Below are 26985 nucleotides of genomic sequence, written 5' to 3'. Positions count from 1 at the left end.
CTTGTAGCATTTTTGATGTTCAACAGCGCATTTCTGTTTCATGTATTTTTAATTTCATTTTTTCTGTTCCATATTAAATGAATGTTATTTTCTTACCGTGGTTTTACATTATGAAGCATAAGTTGTTCCGTACTGTTCAGATCGTATATTCCTACTTCAATTTTCATAATTCAAGTTCTGTAGTACGGATAAAATTGGGAAGTTTAATTTTGCTGGTGTGTTATATTCAAGTTGTAATTTTCATGCTACGTTATTCTAAACATTTTCACTCTCATTAATCATTAAAATTATGCCTTTTTTTCAGCTGAGAAAACACTTAAAAAACAAGAGATTAGAATCGTTAAAGCAGCTGGGGATTGATCGTATTGTTGACCTCCAATTTGGTTCGGGAGAAGCCGCTTATCATGTGATATTGGAGTTGTACGATAAAGGCAATATTGTATTGACTGATTACAACTATATTATACTCAACGTCTTGCGACCTCATACAGAAGGTGAAGAAATTAGGTATTGAGTTTCAATCTTGTATGTGAAAAACGTATGGTTGTGTTTGTTTATGTATTTTACTTAAGAATATGCATAATGAAGCCGGCTGACACATTAGATACGGCCATAAATAATAGAAGAAAGAGAGAGAAACTGTATGTAATTGTACATTAAGGTATGCCAGGTTATTTCAAGAACTCAAAATTTATTTTTGAAAATTACATCAAACAGATGCTCTTTTGAGGTATGAGTGTATTGTTGCAAACTTTTCACACACGTCCGTAGTTTCTCATTAATAGCTGTTATTTCATTAGCAGTGGCTTTCAGTTTTTGAATAATGGCGATGGACCCCATGCACCAGAGGTGAACGCTTTACAACTGAGCCACTACGGCTTCCATGATCGGTATTAGATTGCGGTATTAGTTCAGTAATGAGCAAGGACCGGTGGCATAGTCTATAATCCAGTTCTGTTTGAGACGAGATCGTGTGGTGGGGGAACGACGTATATTGTGAATGTTGATCTGCATAACGGTCTGTAAACTTGCCAAGTGCACCAGATTCAACCCCTGGTCGTGGTTCGGTGTCCATATTAATAGTAGATCCGATCCTTCATAACCTTGGTATTGCATAAGTATACAAAACTCTTTTAATAATGAAGAAAATCGAAATGGTGTTCCTATCTTCGGTAATCAGTTATCGAATTTTAGTTCAGCTGGTTGATAGCAGTTAATGTCTCTTTTTAGCACCAAGGCTGTGTGAGACAGAACCTACTATTAGGATTAGTTCAGTCTGGGGATAGTGAAGCATCATGCATTTCACAATAAAATAAATACTGTGTGTGCAAAATTGACAATTTAGCGTGATTGACAAGATGACTTGACAGATTTAAGAATGATGACTGCGGCATATAGAATAAAACGTGTTCGGGAAAACCAATTGTAACACATGGCCGTAACGCTGATATCTTTGACCTTTTCATTCAAAATAGCAAATGTATAACAATGAAGGAAATAATGAATTATACAGATAAGTAGCTAATTATAGATTAGGATACCAAATATATTTGGTGTCCTAATCTATAATTAGCTATTCCGTGATGAGTTCCCCGGCAGTTGTCACCGGCATTTTAGTTTTAGCAAACTTTACAAAGGCTACGTGTTCGACTACTAAATACTGCGCTCGTTCTACGTTCTCCATAACTCTTCGTTTTTAAGACTTTTAATAATAGTGTTTATGACATTGTGCACGATTTGTTGGGATACCGCAAGGAATCATGTCGGTGGGCTCCGAAGTTTCTTGATGTCAACAAAAGCAAACAAATAGTTAACGTCACTAAACCATTTGTAACGTTACGCCGAGGAGGGCGACAGTTTGCTGGACCTCATTGTCACTGGCGACGAAACGTGGATACGCTCACTGTATTGGAACAGTCGGGAACCACTCCCACTGGATTTCCTGCCTAAAGGTGAAACCATCAACGCAAAACGCTACTGTCGCGCACACTTCCGTCTGCGAGCAGTCATTAGAGAAAAGCCGCCAACGCTTTCACCTTCGGTGCGAGCGGTCCCGGCTTCGATTCCCGGTGGGGGCACTAGGTCGAAAAAGTGTAAAACGCTTTTTCAGGTCAGCCACCGTGAATGAGGTTTTCCTGGGTTTCCCTCATTTAGACCAGGCAAATGCTGGGGTGGTACCTAACTTATAGGTCCCAGACCGCTTCCTTCCTTCCCCAGTTCTTTCTTCTTTCCCTTTCCCCTTCCCCGGATGGTGTGCTCGCCGAGGGACATCCTTTAAAACGTGACGGGCTCAATAGACTTAGATGCCGAAAGCCCAGAAATCTAAATCCTAAATCATTAGAGAAAAGCGTCAGGGTATTCGGGAGTTGACGATGTGGTTTTCCTCCATGACAACGCAAAACCATACGTTTCGAACAAATCAATCACTAAACTTTACTTTTGGGGCTGGGAGATTATGGAGCATCCTCCTTACAGTTTAGATCTCGCCCCAGTGATTACTTTTTTTTTGGGGGGAGCTTTTTTTTTTTTTTTTTTTTTTTTTTTTTTTTTTTTTTTTTTTTTTTTTTCAGGACAGATTTTCACAAACAACACTGAAGCGTGACAAAAGAGGAAAAGTGCGTGATCTCAGTCTTCTGGGACGTTCCTGTCAATAGAACTCCTGCGATAAAGAAGTCTTTTTTTTCCTTTCTTTCTTGTGTTTAGGTATTATACTCAACCCTCTACAGACCAGTCAGTCATTTGCAGGCGATTTACAATGGCTAGTGGTACTAAAAATATTCAAAATCGAAACGCAAAAATAATTCTGTGTATATATTCTGATAATGGTTATAGGATGCGTATTGAATATACCTTATCGTATATCCGGGAAAACAAATACTTTTCGGACCGTTTCGTTGCTCTGGAAATTTCTTGAGGATCATAGCTTTACTGCTAAACTGGTAACATGTAGAAGTGTTCCTTTATTTCTCTAAAGTCCTTTTAATAAAAGGAAATAAATTTGATCATCGCTTTAAAAATTGGGGTAAGCGTGGCCTAGAATCGGGCGCATAAAAACTAATTTCTTGTTCACAACGCGGATCGCTTTTCAGTTGGTTGTCAGCTATAAGATGTAACGTGAAATAAATAAATTTAAACTTCGAGAGTTTTTTTTATTTTCTTATGTTTTACTAAACACAGCATATATCTTTTATGATTACCAGAAAGAAAAGTTTTTTAACGAATACATGGAAAATTCCTATCAAAAGACACTTATCTTTTTTTTTTTTTTTTTTTTTGAGAGGCCATACGTAATTCAGTTTTTGAAACGACGAACAAAAATTTTACTTCTTTTTTTCTCTCTCAAAAGTCTCTACAGAAGTTACCAATTTACATCGAATTTATAGCCCTTGAGAATGTTGCCAGAGACCAAAGAAATGATATGGAAAAGTTTTTGTTTGTTCTGATTTAAGATACGGTATATTTATGTCTAAATTAGGTTTGCGTGTAAATACAAATTCCAATGGTTCCTCAACTGAAATAATCACACGAGACCTGGAAATTACCAGCAGATAGCTGGTCACTAAAGCTCGATTGGTTCAGTAGCTGCTGTTATTAAAGTGCATATAAAAAAGGGACAAACATTAAAAGTATCTCTAAGCATCTATCTATCTATCAAATCTAATTTATCTAATTCTACAACTCTGGGCATAGGCAAGATGTCACCTGCGGCTCGCCCGTTTTCAATACAAATGAAAGCCTTAAAAAAAATGTTATGGACTGATGAATGTTTATATCATTGTTTCAGTAGAATTTAAAAAAAATAGAGATTTAAGAGACACAGTATCCGTGGATTGCCATTGGATATTGAATGAATATATATTTATAAATTGTATATAGTTGGGGGTATTCTCCCTTTCCTTTCGTAATAAGCTTTTTGTTTTCTAATAAAAAAAGAAAAATAATTATATTTCTATCGGTAGATAAGAATACAAAACCTCCCAAGTTTCAGGGAGGACTATAGTAATTATGTATGACTACAAACTGTAAGTATATCTGAAGGTATTGTGAAAAATGTACAGAAATTTTGCCGTGGATTGTGTAATTATGTCAAAAATATTGTAAACAAAATGTAGATTCTAGAAGCTCTATTTATGTTCTTTGTCTGAACTTTTTTAAAAGTGCTCTTTTATCTTTAGGTAGAAGTTAGAAATTTTAAAAACATTTTATGAATATGAATACCTTAATAAAATTTTACTCATTGTCAATATTTATGTGTTAATTTTTCTCAATTAACTTTTTATCCTAAATAAATTAATTTTTATGTTTTAGATTTGTTGTAAGAGAGAAATATCCTCTCGATCGGGCACGGCAACATGGCGGGCCTCCTAGTGCTGAAAAACTTTACGAAATTCTCACAAGTGCGAAGGAAGGAGAAAACTTGAAGAGGATATTAAATCCTTGTCTAGGTATTTACAACGTGCGAATATTTATTCTTAGTAGTTTAAATGACTGTAAAATGTTCCGTGGACTTGGATTGAATATTCCATAATAGTTCATAGAATGGTACTGATAACGTATGTAGCATTAATATATTTGTAGATTTTCTCTTTGTGTTTATTTGATATATTTCTTTTGCTTCTCTCTTGTTTGAATAGTGAATATCAGCCATCTGTTCTTACCGACAGATCTCATTCGAGGATCATTGGTGAATTATTTTTTATTTATATTTTTATGAACCGCGAAGCAGGAATAATTGATCAGTAAACGGAGCAGGCTTGACAGCTTTCTCTAAAAATTCAAGTCTGTGATGCATAACTGTGGCATTAAAAGTTCAACAAAAATGTTTCAGATTTGGTATTTATTTGTGACGTGCTGCGGCGCGTTACAATTGTTTGACTTATATGAACTGCTATTACAAATATCAGTTATGATCCTTTTATCATGAATTCGTAATAAAATCATCTGAAGAAACATGAATCGTGAATCAAACTTGTTGATATAAATTCCAATACTGAATACGATGTATTTTTCTACAAGTATATTCGTCAGCTAAAGAAAACCGTAGCATTTTCAATTCTTAAAGGTTTCTGGCCAATGTATGGATGATACATCGCTATTTCTTGCTTCCATGATATACATTCCGCTATACGTTAGTTGCTTAATTGACTAACTTCCCAATTGCCTTATAGTTATGTGTCAACAGAGAAAAAATGTGTGCCACCACTAGGAAGCGCGTAGTAACCATTATTTTTTTAAAAAAAATATTATTTAATTTCATTTATTATTATATGAGGTATTTGTTATTTGCTTGTTGGAAACTTTTTTACTTCGTTTATTATCGAGGGTATTGAAGCATGAACCTACAGTTTTGCAACCAGTTAAGAGAGAAATTTAGGACTTAACCAGTCAAGAATTCGATGCGAATTACATTACAATCGGTGCATAATTTTTGGCATCCGCGTAGTAGTCTTTCTTGTGTATGAAAGAAAACGAACACAGCAAGAAAAATAAAACTATAGATAAAAATATTGCTCAAATGTAAAAGAATCCTTCAAAAAAAGGAACGTGAAACGCAGTAATGTTTTTACCCGTAGTTGTATTGCTCTTTTTGTGGTTATTTTTTTTACATACCCAAAGATGATTCTTACTTAGATTTGGGTTTTTGAGAGGCAAGCACGAATGAGATCCTAGCGAGAATCAAACTTAAATTCCCCCATCACAGGCAAGAAAGTACCACATTGAGAAAAATTCGTACTCCCCCTTCCACACACACGCACACACATACACGTCTCATAAAACTAGAAATATCACCAGCTAATATTAAGTGTAGTCAAATTCTGTGGCTTAGGAAACGTGAATATTAGCATAGAAACAAAGGCTTATCATTGAATCTTGTTCTGTGTTGAGTGAATTCAATCCATTTATTGTTTCTTATATCCCTAAGATCTGTCTCTATATTCTACCTTCAATACAGTACAACAGACAAAATTATGTTTATAACATGTTAAATTTCACATTTTAATGCATTCTATAATAAAGGATAAAACATTTTGCGTACTGTATAAATTTAACTTATCCTTGACGATATTTCAGTTTAAAACATTTTGCAACCAGCAGGCTTATTTCTCGTCATAATGAAAGCTTTGTCAGAAGTGGATCAATGAAGTTAATCAATTTTGGAGTTATATTTTCTCTACAATATGATCGTCTTCAGAAATCAGCGTAGTCTTCTGAAATCTGATGTTCATAATAATTGACAATAATTTTGTGGCACTTCTAAACTTTTTGTAGATTATCTATAACTCAACCGATTTGGCTGACTAAAGTTTAGCGTGCCGTTCAGCAGCGAGGCTATATGAGACGTCCTACGGCTTAACTTGATATCCGAACCACATGAGCTCCCACCGGAAATCGAACGGGGTCTCCTGCACCAAAGGTGGTACGCTAGTTATATAGCCACTCTATCTACATATCAAGTAACCTTCATTGTTGCTTCAAGGTAACAAGGTAGTTGTTCAATCGACCGTTTGAGAAATTGACCTGCAGATAGTTGTAGAATGTTTTCAACTTAAATATCAAGGATATATCAAATTTGCGCAGCAAAGAGGTAAGAAGCTTTTTTTTATTATTATTATTATTATTAAAATTGTTTATGTAGACTTTACTAAATGTAGTCAATAGTTCAAGTTATTAAATAAATGACATCCGATCATGTCCCTAGCAAAAAGTTTCCACGCTTGGATACATTTCTAATTACGCTTTTTGAACTAATTTGAGAACGCTGACTCCGAAGAAACTATTTTTGAACTTACCCGTTCATGGCGTCACGAGAAAAATAACCTCAAAGTTGGGAAAATAACCTCAACAACCTTAAATACGTTTCTAATGATGTTTTTTATACAAGTGTAGAGTGTTAAATCCAATGACTTCAAAGTAGTGATATATATCTTTGCGTTATAAGGAAGAAATTCATTAAATATGTTGTACTACAAATTATACACATATAAACATATTTCTTATTATTACTTGAGCTATTTCGTAGCGTTATCGTACCGCCTTTGGCGTGGAAAATCCGGGTTCAATTCCCAGAGGTGGTTCAGATCCGACGTTAAGCTGAAGGTCCAGGTTTCATATAACCTTGCTGCTGAAAGGGACGCTAAACCCAAAATCAAATCAAATTGTATCATTACTGAATCATATACAAATACTGTTAATTAATAAAAAAGTATAAAAAGTGCAGTTAGAAATTAATCGAAGCGAGGGCGCTTTTTACCAATGGCATGATCGGATATTCTTTACAAACTAATTCATAATCAAATACTAAGGGACACGCTAGTTCAGTAGTAGATCATACATTTCTAGTGAGAAATGTAGTGGGTTCGGTATTAGTATAGACCGTGCAAGCTTGTGGTGGACTGAATCGTTTGCGTAGGTGATTTACAGATGGTGATCAGAAAAATGGAAACACCTGTAGTTGGCAACACGTCAGATGTATGGGTTCTCAGTGGTGTCGTGGCGCCCGCAGCGCCGGACCGCTGGTGGTGGTGTGTTAGGTCGGTCTCCATACTACGTCAGGCGCAGTGGAACAGCAGTGTCAAGTGGCTGCAGCAGACGGAGGTAGTGTAAAATGGGATACCTCTGAGATTTTCAAAGAGGGCAAATTGTTGGTGCGCGGTTATGTGGAGTGAGTGTGACGGCAGTGGCTACTGTGTTAGGTGTGTCGCGTGGGACAGCGTCGAAGGTGATGGCGGTCTACACAACACACGGGAAAACCACATCGGGAAAGCGGAAGAGTGGACGGAAGAAAATCATGAGTGACAGGTCACGCCGGGTATTAAAGCGCATTGTCACGCAGAACCGTCGTGCCACTGCGGAACAAGTGACGGAGGAACTCAATCAGCACCTCCCCCACCCTGTTTCGACAATCACAGTCCACCGCGAATTACATGACATGAACTTACGGGTCGTGTTGCACGGGCTAAACCGCTCATTAGGGACCATAACGCTTTCGCACGCCACAAATGTGCCATGACCATGCAACTTGGACCGTTGAGGACTAGAAACGTGTGATATGGTCGGATGAGTCATCCTTCACCCTATTCCCAACCACGGGCCGTGTTTATGTGTGGATAACGTCCAAAGAAGCTTATGATCTGCAGTGTCTCCGCCCAACTGTGAAACATGGCGGCGGCTCGGTGATGCTGTGGGCCGCCATATTATGGTTTTCACTGGGGTCTTGTGGTCACACTTAGCGGACGAATCACTGCCAACGATTATGTCGCAATTTTAGGAGACCACTTGCATCCTATGGTCCGGATGTTGTTCCCGGACAATGACGCCATCTTCCAGAATGATAATGCACCCATTCACACAGCTTGCGTTGTTGCAGCGTGGTTTGAGGAACATCGGGATGAAGTTCAACACCTCCCCTGGCCCGCCCAATCCCCAGATCTCAATATAATTGAACATCTGTGGGCCGTCTTGGAAACACGACTCCGGCGACGATTTCCACCTCCATCCTCTCTCACAGAACTGGCCGATGCCCTGCACGAGGAATTGTGTAAAATTCCACTTGCTACCATTCACGACCTCTATGCCTCCATCCCAAGACGCATCAAGGCTGTTCTGAAAGCGAAAGGTAGCCCGACGCCATATTAATTTGGTAAGTTGCAATTTCGTTCAGGTGTTTCCATTTTTCTGATCACCATCTGTATCTCTAGCATGAAAAATCAGGATACTGTCATTTTACATATATATATATATATACAGTTTCAGATCACTGCATAATGTGATTGTTAAATCTGAAAATTCCTTTTTTTTTTTTTCTTATAAACAGAATATGGTCCTGCTGTAATAGATCATGTTTTGTTAACGGCTGGCTTTCAGAATAATTGTAAATTGGGAAAAGGTTTCGATTTGTCAGAAGACATGCCAAAGCTGCTGGCGGCGTTGGACGAAGCTGAAAAATTAATGGAAACAGCCAGAACACAGGTTTCAAAAGTAAGTCTTCTTCAGTTTTCATTGCTTTAGTTGAACTTAGAAATATCGTGAGATCTTAAATATTGAAAACAAGTTGAGTTGTGCTGTCTCAAAACAAACGACTTTGTACGTATGTAGGTAAAGTGTTAGTAATGGAATTAATTTGCGACAACTAGGTTACTATTGTATTTGTTATTTTGCTCAGTCACGCAAGTGAGACTTACAAGATGGTAGTGTTAGTACGCTCGTTACTCCCCACAATAAGTCTTGAATGAAAACAATTTTTTTATTCCGTTTTTCGCAATAGATAGCTAGAGTGATTATCTTGACCAAATTTGTTAATGAATTCAATACGTTAACATCTTAACGGGTAACGGTGGCTTGCGTCCTTCCGTTACTCTACGCAACAACTCTTGCACGAAAGCAATTTTTTAAATTCTGTTTCCTCCAATAGATAGATGGTGCGATTATCTCGGCCGAGTTAGTTAAGTCAAACCGTTAACATTTTCATGGGTAACGGTGAGTTTAACGGTAGCTATTTGTATCGCATTTTCTATTAAAACAGGTAGTAGAAGTTACACATCGTACCGTTAGGTGGCAGCAGACATCCTCCAGCGGTTAACAGCTGCCGGACAAAATTGAAACTTCTAGTGCGTGATTTTTTTGATTGTCTACTAGGATCTGTTTAAAGTTGAATAGCTACTTGAATTAAGAAATTGCAAATTGTAATATACTTATAGAAAATCAGAAATAACTGATAATGGGAGCCAGTATGCTGATCACACATCAGGCAACTGAAAGGTCTCCAGTTACTTAAAGACCTGTTTGGGTGCAACGGGTCTAAAATTGAAATAAAGACGTATTGATAAACTAGTTATTTATGTAGATATTTTTTACAACGATTTTTGTATTAAAGAATTACAAATGAACGATTCTTACACGTACAATGTGAGAATTCTGTAGACACTATCAATGTGAGTTTCTTCGTTTTTTAATGTAACTTTTGCAGTAAACATCAGGAAATATAGGAAAACTCTTACACAGATGCAATCCAAGAGGAAAGTTTTCTGCTTGGGCATAACCCTTTCATTGCCGCAACAAAATACAATTTGCTTAAAATTATGTGTAAACATTGTTTGGAAGTATTTGTTTTTTAAATACATGTAATAGTAGCATTCTCTGTACATGAAATGAAACCATTAACATGCCACACTTATATCTCACATACTAAAGGTAACGGGTGATGATAGTAGAATAGGTAGAACAATGAAATTGGGTGAAACAGAATATTCTTAAGTAAGCATATTAATATGAATTTTCCTCAACAAATTCATATAGCTTGGTATTCAATTCGAACTAGGAATCCTTTGCACTATAATAATTAAACAATAAACCATGATATTTCTCTACAATTGCTCTCGTTATGTGTTACGCATACATTATTTTTGTTGGTTACGCTATTATGTCCTTTTCATTGTGTCCTATTGAACATCATTTTACGACGAATTGTGTGTGTGTACTGTATTCATTGTTAACAATTTATGAACTGCGGTAAGTTACAGTTCTTCATTTTAGTTGTTGTACCTATAGTTTTCGTATGGTACTGAGGAACACTTAATACACAAAGTGACGGGCCCTTCCTGCTGGTTTAGTGACAAACGCGCGGGCCTTTGGTACACGAAATCCCGGGGCTTCATTCTCGGTGGGAGAGGTTTGAAATATGGACGCATTATGCTTGTTAAAGTTTCATCTTAAACTGTAGATTCGCGTCTCATATAGCCTTGTTGCTGAAAAGGAACTATAAACTTACCAATTAACCAACGAAAGCGACTTTTTACAGACATGTACAGGGTTCGATAATAAAGTTCTAAGACTGATACTGATACTTCGTAAGTGCTGCTAATGACAGAAAAATGTTTATCATGTGAGATTAATGCTATGGTGTTCTTTTGCAGGTCATGTGAAGATTTTTTTTTATTATTATTATTATTATTATCTACCCTAAGTTTTAAACATCAGTCACTGAAAACACTCTGATTTCCATTATAATGAGTTTTTAATGGAACAAAGGACGCACATTAAATTTTGCAGTAAGTTAGGAAATCAGCAACAGAGACTTACAAGATTATCAGAACTGTGTATCGTGAGAATGTTCTATCATGTAATGGTGTGTTTGAATGGTAGCCTGATTTCGTGATAGATGTAATTATTACTGTCCAACTGCAGCAGATCTCGAAAACGCTCCATATTATCCTCTGATTGGGCGGTTGACTTGTGTCCACTTCTGGAGTCATCAGAAATGTCTTCGTTCTTCTTCAGTGCTTCTCACATTGAGTACTGTTACAGTTATAGTTCAACTGAAACAAGACGAATCGGAAAGCTTTACGCTGTGCTTTTTAAAGAATCGCAGCAGCATTCATGCATTCAACACCACACACTTCGCAATTTCTGCGAGCTTCAGTCGGAGTTTTCCATTAATTTCTCGAAAATATAACTATATCTTGTCGCTCTTCCATTGTAGACAACTAAAACACAGGCAGTTTTGTAGTGTTCCAAACTTCTTGATCAAGACGACAGGTGATGCAACTACAAACTAGTTGCAAGCCAACTTGCAACCTGCTACTTTTGCCCTACAGAGAGAGAGAAAAAAGTATGCTTTACTTTTCAATCTTTCCTTATAATAACTATTTATTGGAGAAGTACTTTATGACCGAATTTGGTAGTGGTGTGTTTCTGTTCTTTGTTTCTAGTGTATTTTCATTTGAATAAGAATTAAATTTTGTTATTGCTACGTAATTCATTATTTTGAGGAAATTAGGATCGAAGTTTTCCCCTTTAAACATGTTAACAGAACAAATTACTTGTAGTTCAACTTAATTGAATAAATGACATTATTATTATTATTATTATTATTATTATTATTATTATTATTATTATTATTATTATTATTATTATTATTATTATTATTATTATTATTATTAATAATAATAATAATAATAATAATAATAATAATAATAATAATAATAATAATAATAATAATAATAATAATAATAATAATAATAATGCATTAGTGCCCTTAATTTAATTTTACTTGTTCATAGACATATCGCTACCCAACTGTCCATCAATATACTTCTGCATACAGTTCATTATAATTCTAACAGTTCCATTTTCATTATTTATCTATTTTCATGTTTATTGACCTACACAGTGCAACGCAAGCCTAACACTGACATTTCAATTCAACTTTACATTCGAGACAGACTTTGAAATCATATGGTATAAGATTCTCTAGATAGGTTACATGGTTTACAGATATAAACTAGCAAAGTATTTCATTTGTTGTAAAAAATTTTTATTTTTTATTTTTATTTTTTTTTTATGACAGGGGTATATTATTCAGAAGAGGGAGAAAAGGCCAACACCAGAAGGAAACGTCACCGATTTCTTTACCAACATTGAGTTCCATCCGATGATATTTAAACAACATGCTACACAACCCTTCAAAGAGTTTGATACTTTTGATGCAGCTGTGGACGAATTTTTTTCTGCTTTTGAAAGCCAGAAAATAGACATGAAGGCAGTTCAGCAGGTAGGAATAAACGAATAAACATCTACTGTTGTCATTTGCAGTGGCGGCTCCTGAGAGAAGTCACGTCGATGGGATGCCCTCCCTTAGGTAGTAGCGATAAAATTGTAATTTTTACCGAAGTAACTTCTCTTAAGAGCTGCCACTGGTCATTTGTACTAGATTATGTACTGCACAGCAGTGTCAAGTATAGAAGAACTTCTCTACCCACCGTCTTTTTAAAACAATCTTATTTCCATCATCTGATACTATTGAATCAAATGACAAATTCTTCACTTTTCGAGAGTTGTTAGTGTAAATCTGCGCACATGTTAGGCTTCCAAACTATGTTATGCATAAGTATCGAAGTCATACAGAACGGCAATGTCCGTCTGTCGTATCAACAGGTATTAGAGCAAAAGCAGTAAGAGATAGCCAAAAACTTAAAGTCGATTCAGCGTCTCAAAAATAGGTTCCATGTCTGATAACGCACCGTTTCGAAGATATACAGATGAACTAGAAGACACAACACAGACAATAGTCACAGGGTGCAGAGATATAGTCCCACACTGGACGCTATGTTGTTAGAGGAAGTATTCAAAAGAATCACCATTTGAACGATGACCGTCATATTTCCTCCACGATCGGTGTCCTGTCATCTTATGTAAGTATATTGGGGGCCACGTGGCTCAGTAGTAGAGCGTTTACCTCTAGTGGGTGGGGTCCCTAGTTCGATCCCCGGTCAAGTAAGTTTGTGGTGGACAACATCGTATCCACGAGTTTTCTCGGGATACCCTCGTTTCCTCCCAATTTCTCATTCCACCAATTCTTCCATGATCATTCACTTGCCTTAATCATCGTCTCCCTTAGCCTAAAGGGCATAATTGAGGGACGTTAAACTATTTCATGTCATTTTTATGAGCATATTTTCAAACACTCTATAACTCCGAAATAGTGTGATATCTTGTGTGTGTTCAATGTTCATATAGACGTTTCTGGTACCTGTCCTTAGAGGAATCATCTGCTGAAGTTTGGATATACCTTAGCGATGTACCTTGTATATTGTTAATTTGTCGCTGATTTCTTTCGATTGCACTGTATTGCATCTGGCTAGGGTGGCCAGATTTAGAAATGAACTAAGCAGTATACTCGGAAAACTGGCATACTTCGATATAGTCGTTGTTATATCGTTATTCATGTCAGTGAGGATGAAATCTCTTGTTATTCAAAATAACCAGTTCTTATTTATTTAAGCATATTCATTTTAAATTTATATTGTATTTTAACATTTCACTGGAACTAAAATTAGGAGCATCGATTGTCTCTATATGATTTTGATGATTTTTTTGTAAATGAATTAGTCTTTCCTTCAAAATACTGTTTAAGTCCATACTAGTATAGTATGTAACTACGAGCCAAAAACAGGACTTTTGCGTCCCATTTGCAATTTTCTCGGCACACTGGACAACTTTGTATAAAAAGGACAATTCCATTAAAAACGCGACATCTGGTCACCCAATTTCTGATTGAATTTTCATGCCAGATGTTACAAAATGTTCTAGTTTAAGTTCGACTGCATCAAGTGAAATGTCCTGCATGTAAATTAATACTATGTGAACAGAGGAAATGCTCATAAATGTTTTATTTATTTATTTTATGGCACATACATCCATTGGTGATACATTATGTTATAGTATTAGAAACTAAGTAGGTTCTGTTAAAAATATTTAGGTAAATATATATTGATATTCACAATGACATATTTTTCTCAAAAATTCTTGATTTTTTTTTTTTCTGTTTAAATAATATACGAATAGATTTTATGAGAAGAGTTCATCTTTTGCTGTAACGATTAATTTGAGTTTTACAATGTTAATATCAGGAAAAGGAAGCCATGAAGAAGTTGGAAAATGTAAGGAAAGATCATATTCAGCGTCTGAGTGCATTGGAGAAAGTCCAGGAAGAAGATAAACAGCGGGCGGAGCTAATTACCAGGAACCAGCCTTTGGTGGACAACGCTATTCTTGCTATTCGAAGTGCACTCGCCAATCAAATGTCGTGGCCTGATATCCAGAATCTGGTTTCCGAAGCCCAGGCCAAAGGAGATCCCGTTGCGTCTTCCATCAAAGGACTGAAACTAGAAATTAACCATATTACTTTGCTATTAAGGTATATAGCTTATATTTTTTGTCATAGATTTGATTAGGTGATCTGCTTTATAAAGCTTCAACTGTTGGCAAACACATTCCAGACATTTTGGGGAAAAAGGAAAGTGGCTAGATTTTTAAAATGTATCGTCAGGTAATTATCTGATATAATTGAAGAAATTCCCCTTGAACATGACAAATCTTGATCATTAGCAGTAACAGTTGATGTATAAAATACAGTGTCTTGCTTTCAGGAGTAAATACTTTCGTATTCGTAAATAGTACTTACTTTATTTACTGACTAAAGTAAATAGTACTTTAGTACTTGTAAATACCTCACGTAAATATCGGCAGTAAACACTGTAGAATATGAATACATTGGGTATTCTGGGTAAAATTATGTGAACAAAAGATAAGAAAATTTACAAAGAGAACGTGTTTAGACCTATAAGTAAACTTATAAATTATACACCTTTTAAATTGTCCTTGCGATCACAGCTTCTTTTATATATATATATATATATATATATATATATATATTGTATATTATCCTATAGATTAAAATTGAGATAGAAATGTGTGTTAACGTAGTTTCTCGAAGTTCGTTAGTAAGATTTGACTATTTTTTATCCACATAGTTTTACTACCGAAAATTGTGTTATATTGACGTAAATACGTAATTCTTAGAGATTGGAAGATATATTTAATTAAAACTGTCATAAAAAAACGTTAATAGTAAGGTATTAAAGAACACTAAATGAATTACTGATATTTCAAAGATGTAAATAAAGGAATTCAAATATGCTTCTAGCAGTCCCCCTCTGGTCTAGTGATTAGCATGCACGCGCATTTGATGCAAATAGTGTCAGGTTCGATTCTCGGTGGAATAGCATTGAATGCATTACGGTGGTTCGGGTTCCACCTTAAACTAAATCCACATCTCATATCTTCGTTGCTGAAAAGGGAAGCTAAACTTCAAAAAACAATTTAAATAGGCTACTATAACAATATGCTCCAAAATGCTGAAATTAACATACGAGGGCTATTTTTTTTTTTTTTCTTTCAATATCGGCTAAATCACCAGAGGAGAACCACATCGGATAACGAAATGAGGACAAGACAAGACAGGAGACTCTGCTGTTCAATCGTTGTGGAATAGCGAGCTTTGAAACATATCAAGTACAATTGAAGCGATCGTCAAGTATAATTGGATTTCTCCAGGCACCGATCGTGAAATTTCAGGGAACTCTCAATAGACAGTTTAAAAATCGTTATCTACGCTTTTGACGAATCACATGCTTCACGAGTTCAGCAAGGCCGTCTGCCGCCATAGTTTTCCACCCTGCAGCAGTCATTCATACAGCCATTATTTATAAAGTCCCCACCGCAATCCCCACTCATTCGACGAGGAATTACAGCTGTATTATACCCTTCCGCCTGATGCAATCGAACTATATCATCATGTAGTGGGCGCTTCGATTACACACGATATGTTTTCAAGCTCGCTACTCCATAACGGATGAGGGGAGCACGGTGGCTCAGTCATAGAGCCCTTATCTCTGGTGCGTGGGGGTCCTGATTCGATCCCCGGCCAAGTAAGTTTGTGGTGAACAACATCGTACTCGGTACTCGTTTGTGGTACACAACTATATATGTGTGAAGGGAGGGAGGGGGTTCGAGGTTTTCCTGTTTCTTTCCACTTTCTTCATTCCACTGTTTCATTCATTCTCCTCATCACCATTTCCTTTAGCCTACACGGCATAACCGTAGGATAACGTAAAACTGAAAGATACCATAATTTTTTCCAAAGAATCAAAGCGTTGTAATTCTTCCCACCGAAGTTTCGGAAACTTCTATTCTAATCACTCGGCCATTATAGCTGGTTGCTTCTTGATATTCTTGAAGAAAAAATGTTTGACCACAATTATATAATGAATGACTTTTGTAGAATTGAAAAAAAAAAAAAAAAAAAAAACTAATAGTTGATTACTTCATTGGGTAGCTCACTTCCAAGCTAGTTTTAAAAGCTTGTCTGCTGTCATGCTTTGAATATTTCAGGCCAGAATTCTTATTACCACTCTCTGTTATTTAGTGCAGAAATTATATACTTGACGTTAGAATATTTAAATCGTTAACAGCTTGAGAAGAGAATGTCCATTTTCGATTGACATTATGGACATTATAACAGGTTTGATTTCGGCCTTACTCATGAAGCAACCATACATTTTTATTCAAAACTATTTTGAAAAGACAAAAGTAGACCTTAAAATAAAAGTGTACAGTTGTAGTAACAAATGTAATTTATATTCATATCAGTTACGGTTTTATTTCATTATTTGTCCCTTTTTGTAGTGATCCTTATGCAAATAATGGTGAAATATCTAACTCCGAGGATGATACTGATGATGGCCTGAAGCCTTTGTTGGTAGATGTGGATCTGGATCTATCGGCGTACGCAAATGCGAGAAAGTAAGTTCCAAGTAGTAGCTTGTTTAACGAGTAATTCAAATAATATGGATTTACGTATTACGACTGCATGCCAAAATGACACATTTTGTTCTCTAGAAGAAGTAAAGTTTAGTATACAATTTATTGTTAATCAGTGTTTTATTCAGCATACTTTAAGTTCTTTTCTCACAGCGTTACCTGTAGTCAATGAGGAAGCAAGTCACGTAGCCTATTGGAACCTTTAACGAAAGCAGGTCTCCTCAGAAGGTTTCCTGTTATTGTCAAATTCTTCTCATCTCGAGGAGTATCTGGTGGATTTCTGTGTGCTTCTGGTTTATGGATTATTGAAACTTACGTTGTGTTTGTCGAAGAGTTTTTGCTTCTTGTTTTTAAGTATGTAATTTACATATGTATATAAATATATGGAAATTGTGGTGATCCTTCACATGTTTGTAAGCATAGGAACGCAACAGTCGAGTCGATAAATACGTGAAGGACATTTCACTCGTGGCTATATAGTCACGTGCATGCGGGAAACGTGGGTTCGGTTTCCTGTAGGACCGTATATGATTCGGATTTTATGTTAGGCTATATTCTCACGTCACAAATAGTCACTGAAAAGGGGTGTTAAACACAAAACGAAGCAGCTAATCGGGAATCTCCCTCTTTGATTGGCGGAAAAAGTAAGAGTTAGGATGTACCTGGTATATTTTAGTTACGTGTTTTGAACTATATACTAATGCCTGTGATAATACGAGATAACTGGCGAAATGCGTTGTTAACTTCTTAATAATGTTCAACAGTCCCATTTGATACTTTTTTGGGTGGTGAAGGGATGTTGAGTGCAGTTTTGATGTTTAGAATTTTAATATGTTTAGGTTTGAAGCTTCAGAATTGGGCGAATTAAGGTGATAGTGTACTTAGAATTATAAAGTAACAATTCATCCTTACTGATGCTACTTAAGCCAGTATTGCTTTTATTGACTTTCTGTTCACAAATGAGAAGGCTAGAAACGTAAGAGATATTATTTAGGATTTTGAGGAACAACATTTTTTATTTGTTAGCACATTTTCATTCGCCGTTGCAGCAGCAGATGACAGCAAGCATTATTTTGTGAGTTGGCTTGCGGATTCCTGCTGGTCAGATTAGTGTCTGGCTTACATCGTTCTGTTGTGGTGCGTGGGCTTTTTTCGACTTTGACTACTAGTAAGGAATACAATTTTATGTTTGTTACTGCTTGTATACTTGGTAATTGATCTTATTGGAAAATTGCAGGTATTATGACCAAAAAAGAAGTGCGGCCAAGAAACAGCAAAAGACAATTGAGTCCCAAAGTAAAGCTTTAAAATCAGCAGAAAGGAAGACAAAACAAACTTTGAAAGAAGTTCAGGCAATCACCACTATCAACAAAGCAAGGAAAGTGTTTTGGTTTGAAAAATTCTTTTGGTTCATTAGCTCAGAGAACTATCTAGGTGAGTCACTGCTATATTTTCTCTTTAACGTAGTTTATGGTTGATGGGGAGGTTTATGTTACGCCAAAGATTTTTTACTGCCTCATGAAGTTTAAAAATCCTTTACTAGACAAAATCTTGTTTACAATTTTTCTTCGCCAACAATCAAGTATTATTATTATTATTATTATTATTATTATTATTATTATTATTATTATTATTAGCTTAATTTTGCTAACCGCTTATTTTGACGTATACTGTAGATTCGTAAGCATAATATTCCTGTTGCGATTTTGGAAATAATCGGTGAAAATTTGATACTTAATTCGGTATTTTAACCAACTAAAATTAGTGCAGTGTCACAACGCCTAATGCAAATGTTAAATGTTCTCAAATACCCTTTCATGATTGAGTAGCTAAATATATGCTTTCTGTGTGCGTGGTCCCTGGTTCAATTTGTGCCAGGGGTACATGTGTCGATAGAAACCCGACAATTGGTTCGAACTTCCTCTCATAGTCTCAGAGCGCTGAAAAGGGATGCTAAACTAGAACAAATCAATATGTTCTCAAGTGTTCATTGATGTTACTCGTGTTACGGAAAAGCCTGAGATTAAGTTTCCTCAATGCCATTTGCTAATATTTATCGAAGTGATTGGCTTACTTTGAATAATTTAGCGATAGTAAAGAACTAGTTTTATATATTTAAAATAGCTTTTGCTGAAATATGCTAAATAGCTTTTGATATTAAAACCACATATATTACTTTAGTTACTGAAGGTTTAAAAGCAGCATATTGTTTTCACCTTCAAAGCAGAACTATATATAAACCGTCATTATGGAATAAGTCACTCCTCCTTTTATTGTTTAAATTACTGTAAATATTTAACATTGATGTAACATTTATACTAAGAATGACAGTGGTATAACAATTGGTAACTTTTAACTTAAACCCAGGAGTGCTTCTAAATATTCTATTAAATATGAAATTTTCAGAGGGTCCGTCGTCCTACTTTCGTTAGCGACTAAGTTATTTACATAAACACACGGCTATTTTAATCACATTTCATGACTTCCTTTATATAATCAAGGAGCATTCCCATTGAAAATGTCGGTATATATAAACATTTAAACCCATTCCTGAGTAAGTTAATAACAAGTGGGCCATATTGGTGGGACACATTTAAAATGTATCTGTGAAGCATGTTGAACATAATACTTCTTACCAACTAACACATTGCCAAAGGACGAGAGCTTTTTACTGTGTTCGTGTTTGAAGATTCATCCCTTAGATGGACACCACCTTGACGAGAACATGCTTTGGCCGTATCAGTTATGTTCAGCATAGTTTGGTGCAGGGTTTCTGCAGGGATGGTTGCTGTTTCCTTCGAATACTGTTCCTCAGTGTATTGATGGTAGTGGGCTTTGTGATGTTCACCTTCTTTAGATTACCCCACAGGAAATAGTCCGGTCAAGTGAGATCGGATGATCTGGGTGGTCAAAGGATATCACCGAATCTAGAGATGAGGCGTTCCTGGAAGTATCAAAGGGTTGTCATTGACACTACTGCAGTATGACTTGTGGCACCATCCTGCTCCATTCACATGTCCCCTAGGCCAAGCCGTCTCATTTCGGGAATGAAAAGTATTCGTAACATTATGATGTACCGCTCAGCAGTGACTGTGACGGTATCATTGCATTCGTTCTTTAAATAAAATTAAAAAAAAAAAAAAAACACACACACACACAGACATGACTCGCTGAACACCACACGGTAACCTTGGCCATGCTTGCCGACTACGTGGGTGCTCCGGGGCTCCTGCACCCACAGAAATAATTTATTGGTGCGGCGCAACCGGGTATGAACCCGTTTCTCTTGCGTTTAAGTCATCCGCGTTACCAACTGAGCTAGGCAGCCTCAACTTATCCTCATAGTTCCGGTATATTTTACTTTATCACAGTACAGCCCTTTATGACGGTGTTCATAAAAGATCTTAACTAAAAATAAATCAATCAAATATCAAGACTTCCCTGAAAACATATAGGCTAATACGTCCCGCCATTGATTTATACACCCACATAAATTTTGGAAAGCCGGCGCCGTTGACCTTGGCACTGTGACGTTTCATGCGACAGTTGCGGATTTTGTCTAGCTTAGAATCGACAGTTTTGTTTATTGATATAACCACTGACTAGGAAACGGGTTTCGTCAGACGTGATAAGGTATTGCACAAAGTCATCATCTTTGCTGATTAGTCAATAACACAACTGATCTTTGTCGAACAATTTATGTACCATCTGTAGGTTGTATGGATACAGTTATAAGTCTCTTTTAAGGATTCGTCGCACATTAGTATGTGGCATATGCACTTGCTGAATTGACTTATTTGTACTGTGGTCCATGGCATTGAACATACGTTCAATGTTTATTGCACTGCGCGACGATCGATGTCTCCCAGAGGATCGTTTTTTGTTCGCGTTTGCAGTCTCACGAAAGTTGTGAACAGCAGGCAGTATGATCTTTCGAGATGATGCTACCCGTTTCTTAAAATGTTGTTTGAAACGCCTTTGTGCTGTGATGGTGGAGCTTCTGCTACTGAAGAATACCTCCACGACATACAAAATTTCAATGGCGGTCCACATTACAGTGATTCCCTGCAACAATGAAAGGAACATGTATCAGTAACTCCCATCCTTACACTTCCTGTTAAGCTAAATGAAAAACATTCATGACTGTTATTGCTTGCAGTATTCAAAATATTAATATGTCCCATCAATATGGCCCACCGGTAGTTATAATCATGCGTCAGTTTGGTTCCTTCAGTAATTGGTAACTTATTTATTTTTCATAATTATTTATACTGTCATGTTACGCACTTAATTTGGCTCTCTAGTTCATAGCTTATTAAAAATATAATCATCCACACTGCTTTTAGTTGGGTAAAGTGTATGAAATAAACTTCCAGAAATTTATACGAGGATAACAAATCTTGAAGTATATACAGTCTTGTTTAAGAAATTTTGGTCATCCACTTTGTTTAGAAGGCTGTATATTCTGGTAATCGGACTAGAAAGTTCTAATACTTCGTCTCTAAATTAAAGATCTCAATTGGTCAAAGAAAATCCACATTTGTTCGATTTAATCCGATTATAGATAAGAGTACAGTGCTTTTCAGAAAGAGATGGGTGGTCAAGGTTTTTAACAAGGCTGTACATTTATTCAAGCATGAAAATTACAATCTTATAAATTAAATTTAAAATACATTCAGTTTACTGTTAAAAACGAATATAAATATATATGTGTATACATCTCTAAATAGGGAATTTTTAATGAAACTAATATCAACTTCATTATATAGACATCAGCGTGACAAACTGCCGGAGCGATAACTCAGAAAATGGCCAAAACGTGGTATATCATATATATTGTGATTTAATTCATGAGGTTCTAATTTGTTTTCCTGTGCAAAAGTACACTCATGTCCAAAATTATTGTCGCATGACTATAAATATGTTTTTGTAGGAATATAATTTGATAACGAATTCGCCCGGTATTTCTTATAATGTTAGTATGTGTATAATCGGCAAAGATATGCATGTGGAAAATTTCATGTCAAAAGAGCAGTAAATAAGAACAATAAAACGAAAATAAAACTTTCTTGTCCATTTAGCAACATTTTGTTTTACTCATTCTAATTTTCGTATTCATAATTCTTTTCCTATGAAATTTACCACAAATATACATTTCCCGATTATAGGCCTACCCATAGTATCAGTATTAAAAGTACCCTGCAAAATCATTATCAAATTATATTCTTACAAGAAGACAGCTATAGATACGCGACAATCATTTTGGACATTAGTGTACATATCATGTTTTACGATCCTCATATAGAAAAATGAGTTTCTCAAGCAGTTTGATGCATCATAGTTCAGATAACTTTGCGATGCTGGGTCAAAACTGAAAACCTTAAAATTTTATGCTTGCTTCGGGAATCAAATCTGAAATCATTCAGCTATCATAGTAAATACCATACACATTTCTTATTACAGTTATAGGTGGTCGTGATCAACAACAAAACGAGTTAATTGTGAAGAGATATATGAAGCCTGGTGATATATATGTCCACGCTGATATCCAGGGTGCCAGTAGCATTGTTATTAAAAATCCAACAGGTCAACCTGTTCCACCAAAGACACTAAATGAAGCTGGAGTAATGGCTGTGTCATACAGGTAAGATCTTAAAAACAGTCATCTAGTATTAAGAATTACACATGTGATTGACCATGTTTATGTGTCCAGGAATTTTGATTAAGCCAAATGAACCAATAGTAGCAATTTCTGGATAATAACTCAAAAAGCTCAGCTCAAATATCCCGCACATTTCAGATGTCTCTCGTAATGATATATGAATTTGTATTGTGTCAGTAACCTCAATTAAGGAGAATTGAAGTTATTACAAGATACACATATATGAACTTTATATATTATTGATTATTAAAGACTAATGAATGATTTAATTTAAGACTTCATAGTTTACTGTAATAGTCTTATCACATTGTTATTAAATATGTGCATGAAGTTCATTCATTCTTTATTGACAAAACGAAAATTTCGCTGTTCACTGTTTGAAAAAGTCGCTGCGGGTGCATTAAGGCTGTTCACATGTTAGTTGTAGCACCCCTAACCAAAGTCTGTAGATCAGGTTTATATTTGTGCGGGGTGCAGATAGGCGTTATCATTACGAAGCAGCAATCCAGGTTGCTTATGTCACAATGATAATTTACATGTATTCAAGATTTGGTGATACCGACTGGTACTAATGGTTTCACCATTTGAGAATATATTCAAAAACACCATGTTTGTCAACAATTTTCATTTATTTTCTTTAAAGTTGACTGTTTTGCATATTAACTCGGATATAAGAATGGAATTGGTTCACTTTTTATCAGAATGGAACAGGAAAATCATTTGCTCGATTCCGCAGACCGCAAATTGTTGTTAATACGCGGTGATCAGAAGTGAGTTGTTGTTATCATTCAATCACTTCGAATCCTAAAGTCCCATGGATGGTTGTGTGTGCTTTATCAATGAAAACGTCCAATATTATTGCTATCCCAGGATATTTTTAAGATTTGATTCATTTCGTATTTCAGTGATGGCTTGTGTTTGACATTTAACTTCTGTTATTGTCTCCGAAGTTATTTAAGATTTCGACTTAAAGTTTAACAAGGATTCTAACCACTTTTATCTCACTAGAGATTAAACCCGTGGCTCGCACTTCAAATATTTTTTCTAAATCGTGAAGTGCCCAAGTGAAAAAATCCCACCAATTAAAATGAAATAGTATGCAGAAGGGTTTTCCTTTGACCAGAAGACATTTCTTGCTTAGGAGCTTTTCGGTATATGGCACATTCATAACTGAAAATCACTTCTCCACATATCGGGATAGTGTCAAAAACTTGAAGAGGTGCCGTTACATGCGTTCTTTCTTCGATTTAAATCATAGTCAGATAATCCTTGAACAGATTTCTGTCGATGTGGGTGTTAATTTAAGTCATGTTTTGTGTTTGCACAGAGTTGTCCGGGATATATCAATTTCCGCGGACCGTTTGCAAGTAGACCTCATTTGTGATCTTTTCACTGACGTCGCGACTCCTCTGTATTGTTCCTTTCTTGTTGATGGTCTACCACTTCGTGGTTTATCCCCAACAACGTCAGTTGAAACAGTTTCTTTTCCCAACCAGGGTGTCTGTCGGTCACGAAAGTCATGAAAAAGTCACGAAATCAGAAAACGGTCATGAAAGTAATGAAAAAGTCACGAAATTTAGCTTTTGGGTCACGATTTTTTAAAAAATCTGTACAAATATAAGTGCAGACCGGAAATTTTACTTCTATAAAACGTCAAAATTCACTACCAAAAATGTCTATGGTCGGCTTTAGACGCTACCACATGCAACCAAAGTATGCTTCTATCGCATGTATGAAAATTTGGCCTAATTCGCACCCAAATTCGCACTTGAGAATGTTACGAAATTTTATGGTTTGCTAAAGAAAAAGTCACAAAAAAAGTCACGAAATTTCATTTTGAAATTTTAGTAGAACCCTGCCAACGCAGAAATGTTCTCTCTGAAGGGGCTCTCGTCCGAATTGTGTCTGGAAATCCATACGCACATATTCCAGCGTTTTCTCTGTCCTGTCTCTTTCGTGAACCCAAGTGACTGTGATGATATATTCTTCAATGGTATAATCAGTTGTGTCAGTCATTGTTTATACTTGAAATTAGAAAGAAATACATTGTAATTCCATTGTAATTGTATATATTTACAGTTTTACACGGGGTAGGAGCAGTTGGGAACCCGGTCCCCAAACAACTTCCTTCCCCTTTCTCAAATATAGTTCGATTATTAGGTGTTAATTTAAACATGTTTACTAAAGCAAATGACGAATGCTTATAATAGAATAAATAGAAGTGACCATTCTTCACACTCGAAGAATAAGATTTACATTAATATAAAACCGGAAATATAAATATTGTAAAATTATCCCTCGTTTCCCTTTCAGAAGCGCAATTGTCGAAAATGCTGAAACACGTTTCCGACTAAATGCAATTAGAAGTTTATATACCAGATTTTTTACCTCCAATTTAAACAAATATTCACAAAATTTTTCTGTATAAAGAACCTTAAATTTGAATATTGTAGAAATTGTTCCCTTTCCCCATTACAAACTAATTTATCGAAATATGTATTCTCTTATTTTTAATTAAGAGTTTAAATACCGAATTCCACTCCTTTAACGTGAGTGAATCTTCACATTGTCAGTTTCCCAATAAAGAATCAAAATGGGTAAGATAGAAACTGTTCCCTTTTTCCTATTTAAGAACGGGAGTTTCGAAAAACTCCGAAACACAAGTTCATCTATTTTTAATGGGACGCTCATATGCCAAGTTTTATCTTTCTAATATGATCATTTTTTTTAAATTAACCCCTATAACCTCTCTTAGGATACGTATTTAACAAATCCTTTCGTATCATATTTCTGTCTATTGTGTCCTTTATGTTGATGAGTGAGTCACTTAGGTATCATAGTATAGATATCAAAGGAAAAAATTCTAAGCAAGGTCAACACATATTAATTAAAAACTTCCCAAATGCAAAAATTAGTGCAATACCGAACAGCGACAAAGCCAGGAATATATCATGGCGAGCACTAATAATTTCCGTAACAAAGAAGTACGCTTACACACACTTACACACACACACTAAGCATTATATAGCGTCACTGGCTGAAATGTGATGCGTGTAGCCGGCAGAATACTTCATGGCCTTTTATGAGACGAAGTTTAGTATTTTATTTCAGTACAAAGAGATGAAGCGAATTGTAGGTTTAATAAGAAAGAAGTTAATTTCTTCAGCTTTCTTTAGTTACACAGTATTGAAATGCTGATGAAATTTGCTAAGAACTAATAAATTATGCTTCAGGCAAATTGAAATTATTTATTTCGTCGAGTGTACAGCTTAATGTCGGATCCGAACTATATGAGCTCCCGCCAAGAATCTAACTCGGATCTCCAACACCATCGTACTTTCCATAAAATAAAATTGTGCGGCCTTAATATTCTCAAATATCAGAAATGCAGCTTTGTTTTCAGTATTTGATACGGCATTTATTATTATTTTAAAGGATATGTTTGCCCACCAGATTAGGACATATCACCTTCCCGAGGAGTGAACCTTCCTGCTTTTTCTCTCTCTCTCTCTCTCTCTCTGTCTCTCTCTCCATACCTAGTAACAAGAGTAGATTCTCACGCTACACGAATCAGTTTTCCGTTGTTGCACACACTTTTTAACCAATTAAACGTTTGATATTGGGTGACGTCATGCCGTAAATGTCATAGTTTTAAGTAACTTAATTATTCGTGAATAAGTTAATTCTTTCTCCCTAACTGTTGGTGCAACAATGTAAGGTCCTTATCGAAAGATAAAAATAATCATATCATATGATCGAATTATTTTATCGAATCTTAATGCTCGATTGGTATAAACTAAGCATAAGATACATCAAAAGTTGACAATCTTAGGGTACTCACAGCCTAGCCACTCTGAATTGCAATTTTTATTTATTTATTTATTTATTTATTTATTTATTTATTTATTTATTTATTTATTTATTTATTTATTTATTCGTTCACTGTTTAACTAGTTAATTGGTTGGGAAGTGTTCACACGCTATGCAGTAGGTCTGACGTATATGAACATCACATTTGATTGAATTATATTTAAAAACAATAGTTATTTATAAGTGATTTTATACACTTTTAAGATTTAAATAGAATGAGGGAGGCAGCGTAGAGATTTAAATACCCACCGTGGAATCGCTGGGAGGCGAAAAAACGATCACTTAACTGGTCA

The 26985-nt window shown here is 35.7% G+C and overlaps 1 protein-coding gene across 3 annotated transcripts in view; it reads left to right on the top strand.

Moving 5' to 3' along the window:
- Positions 1-26985, top strand: part of Clbn (Nuclear export mediator factor NEMF homolog Clbn) — a 64133-nt gene that overhangs the window by 15170 nt on the left and 21978 nt on the right. For all 3 annotated transcript variants that reach the window (XM_081730740.1, XM_081730739.1, XM_081730738.1), the window contains exons 4-11: positions 305-507; positions 4309-4445; positions 8816-8979; positions 12347-12550; positions 14409-14695; positions 17026-17142; positions 18398-18594; positions 22624-22804. In XM_081730740.1, coding sequence (XP_081586866.1) covers positions 305-507; positions 4309-4445; positions 8816-8979; positions 12347-12550; positions 14409-14695; positions 17026-17142; positions 18398-18594; positions 22624-22804 — 1490 coding nt within the window. The remainder of the gene's footprint in view (positions 1-304; positions 508-4308; positions 4446-8815; positions 8980-12346; positions 12551-14408; positions 14696-17025; positions 17143-18397; positions 18595-22623; positions 22805-26985) is intronic.

Source organism: Thermobia domestica, chromosome 11, assembly GCF_964235325.1.
Source record: "Thermobia domestica chromosome 11, izTheDome1.hap1.1, whole genome shotgun sequence".
Classification (NCBI taxonomy): domain Eukaryota; kingdom Metazoa; phylum Arthropoda; class Insecta; order Zygentoma; family Lepismatidae; genus Thermobia; species Thermobia domestica.
Note: the sequence above shows the minus strand (reverse complement) of the source record. Positions and strands in the feature narration are given on the sequence as shown.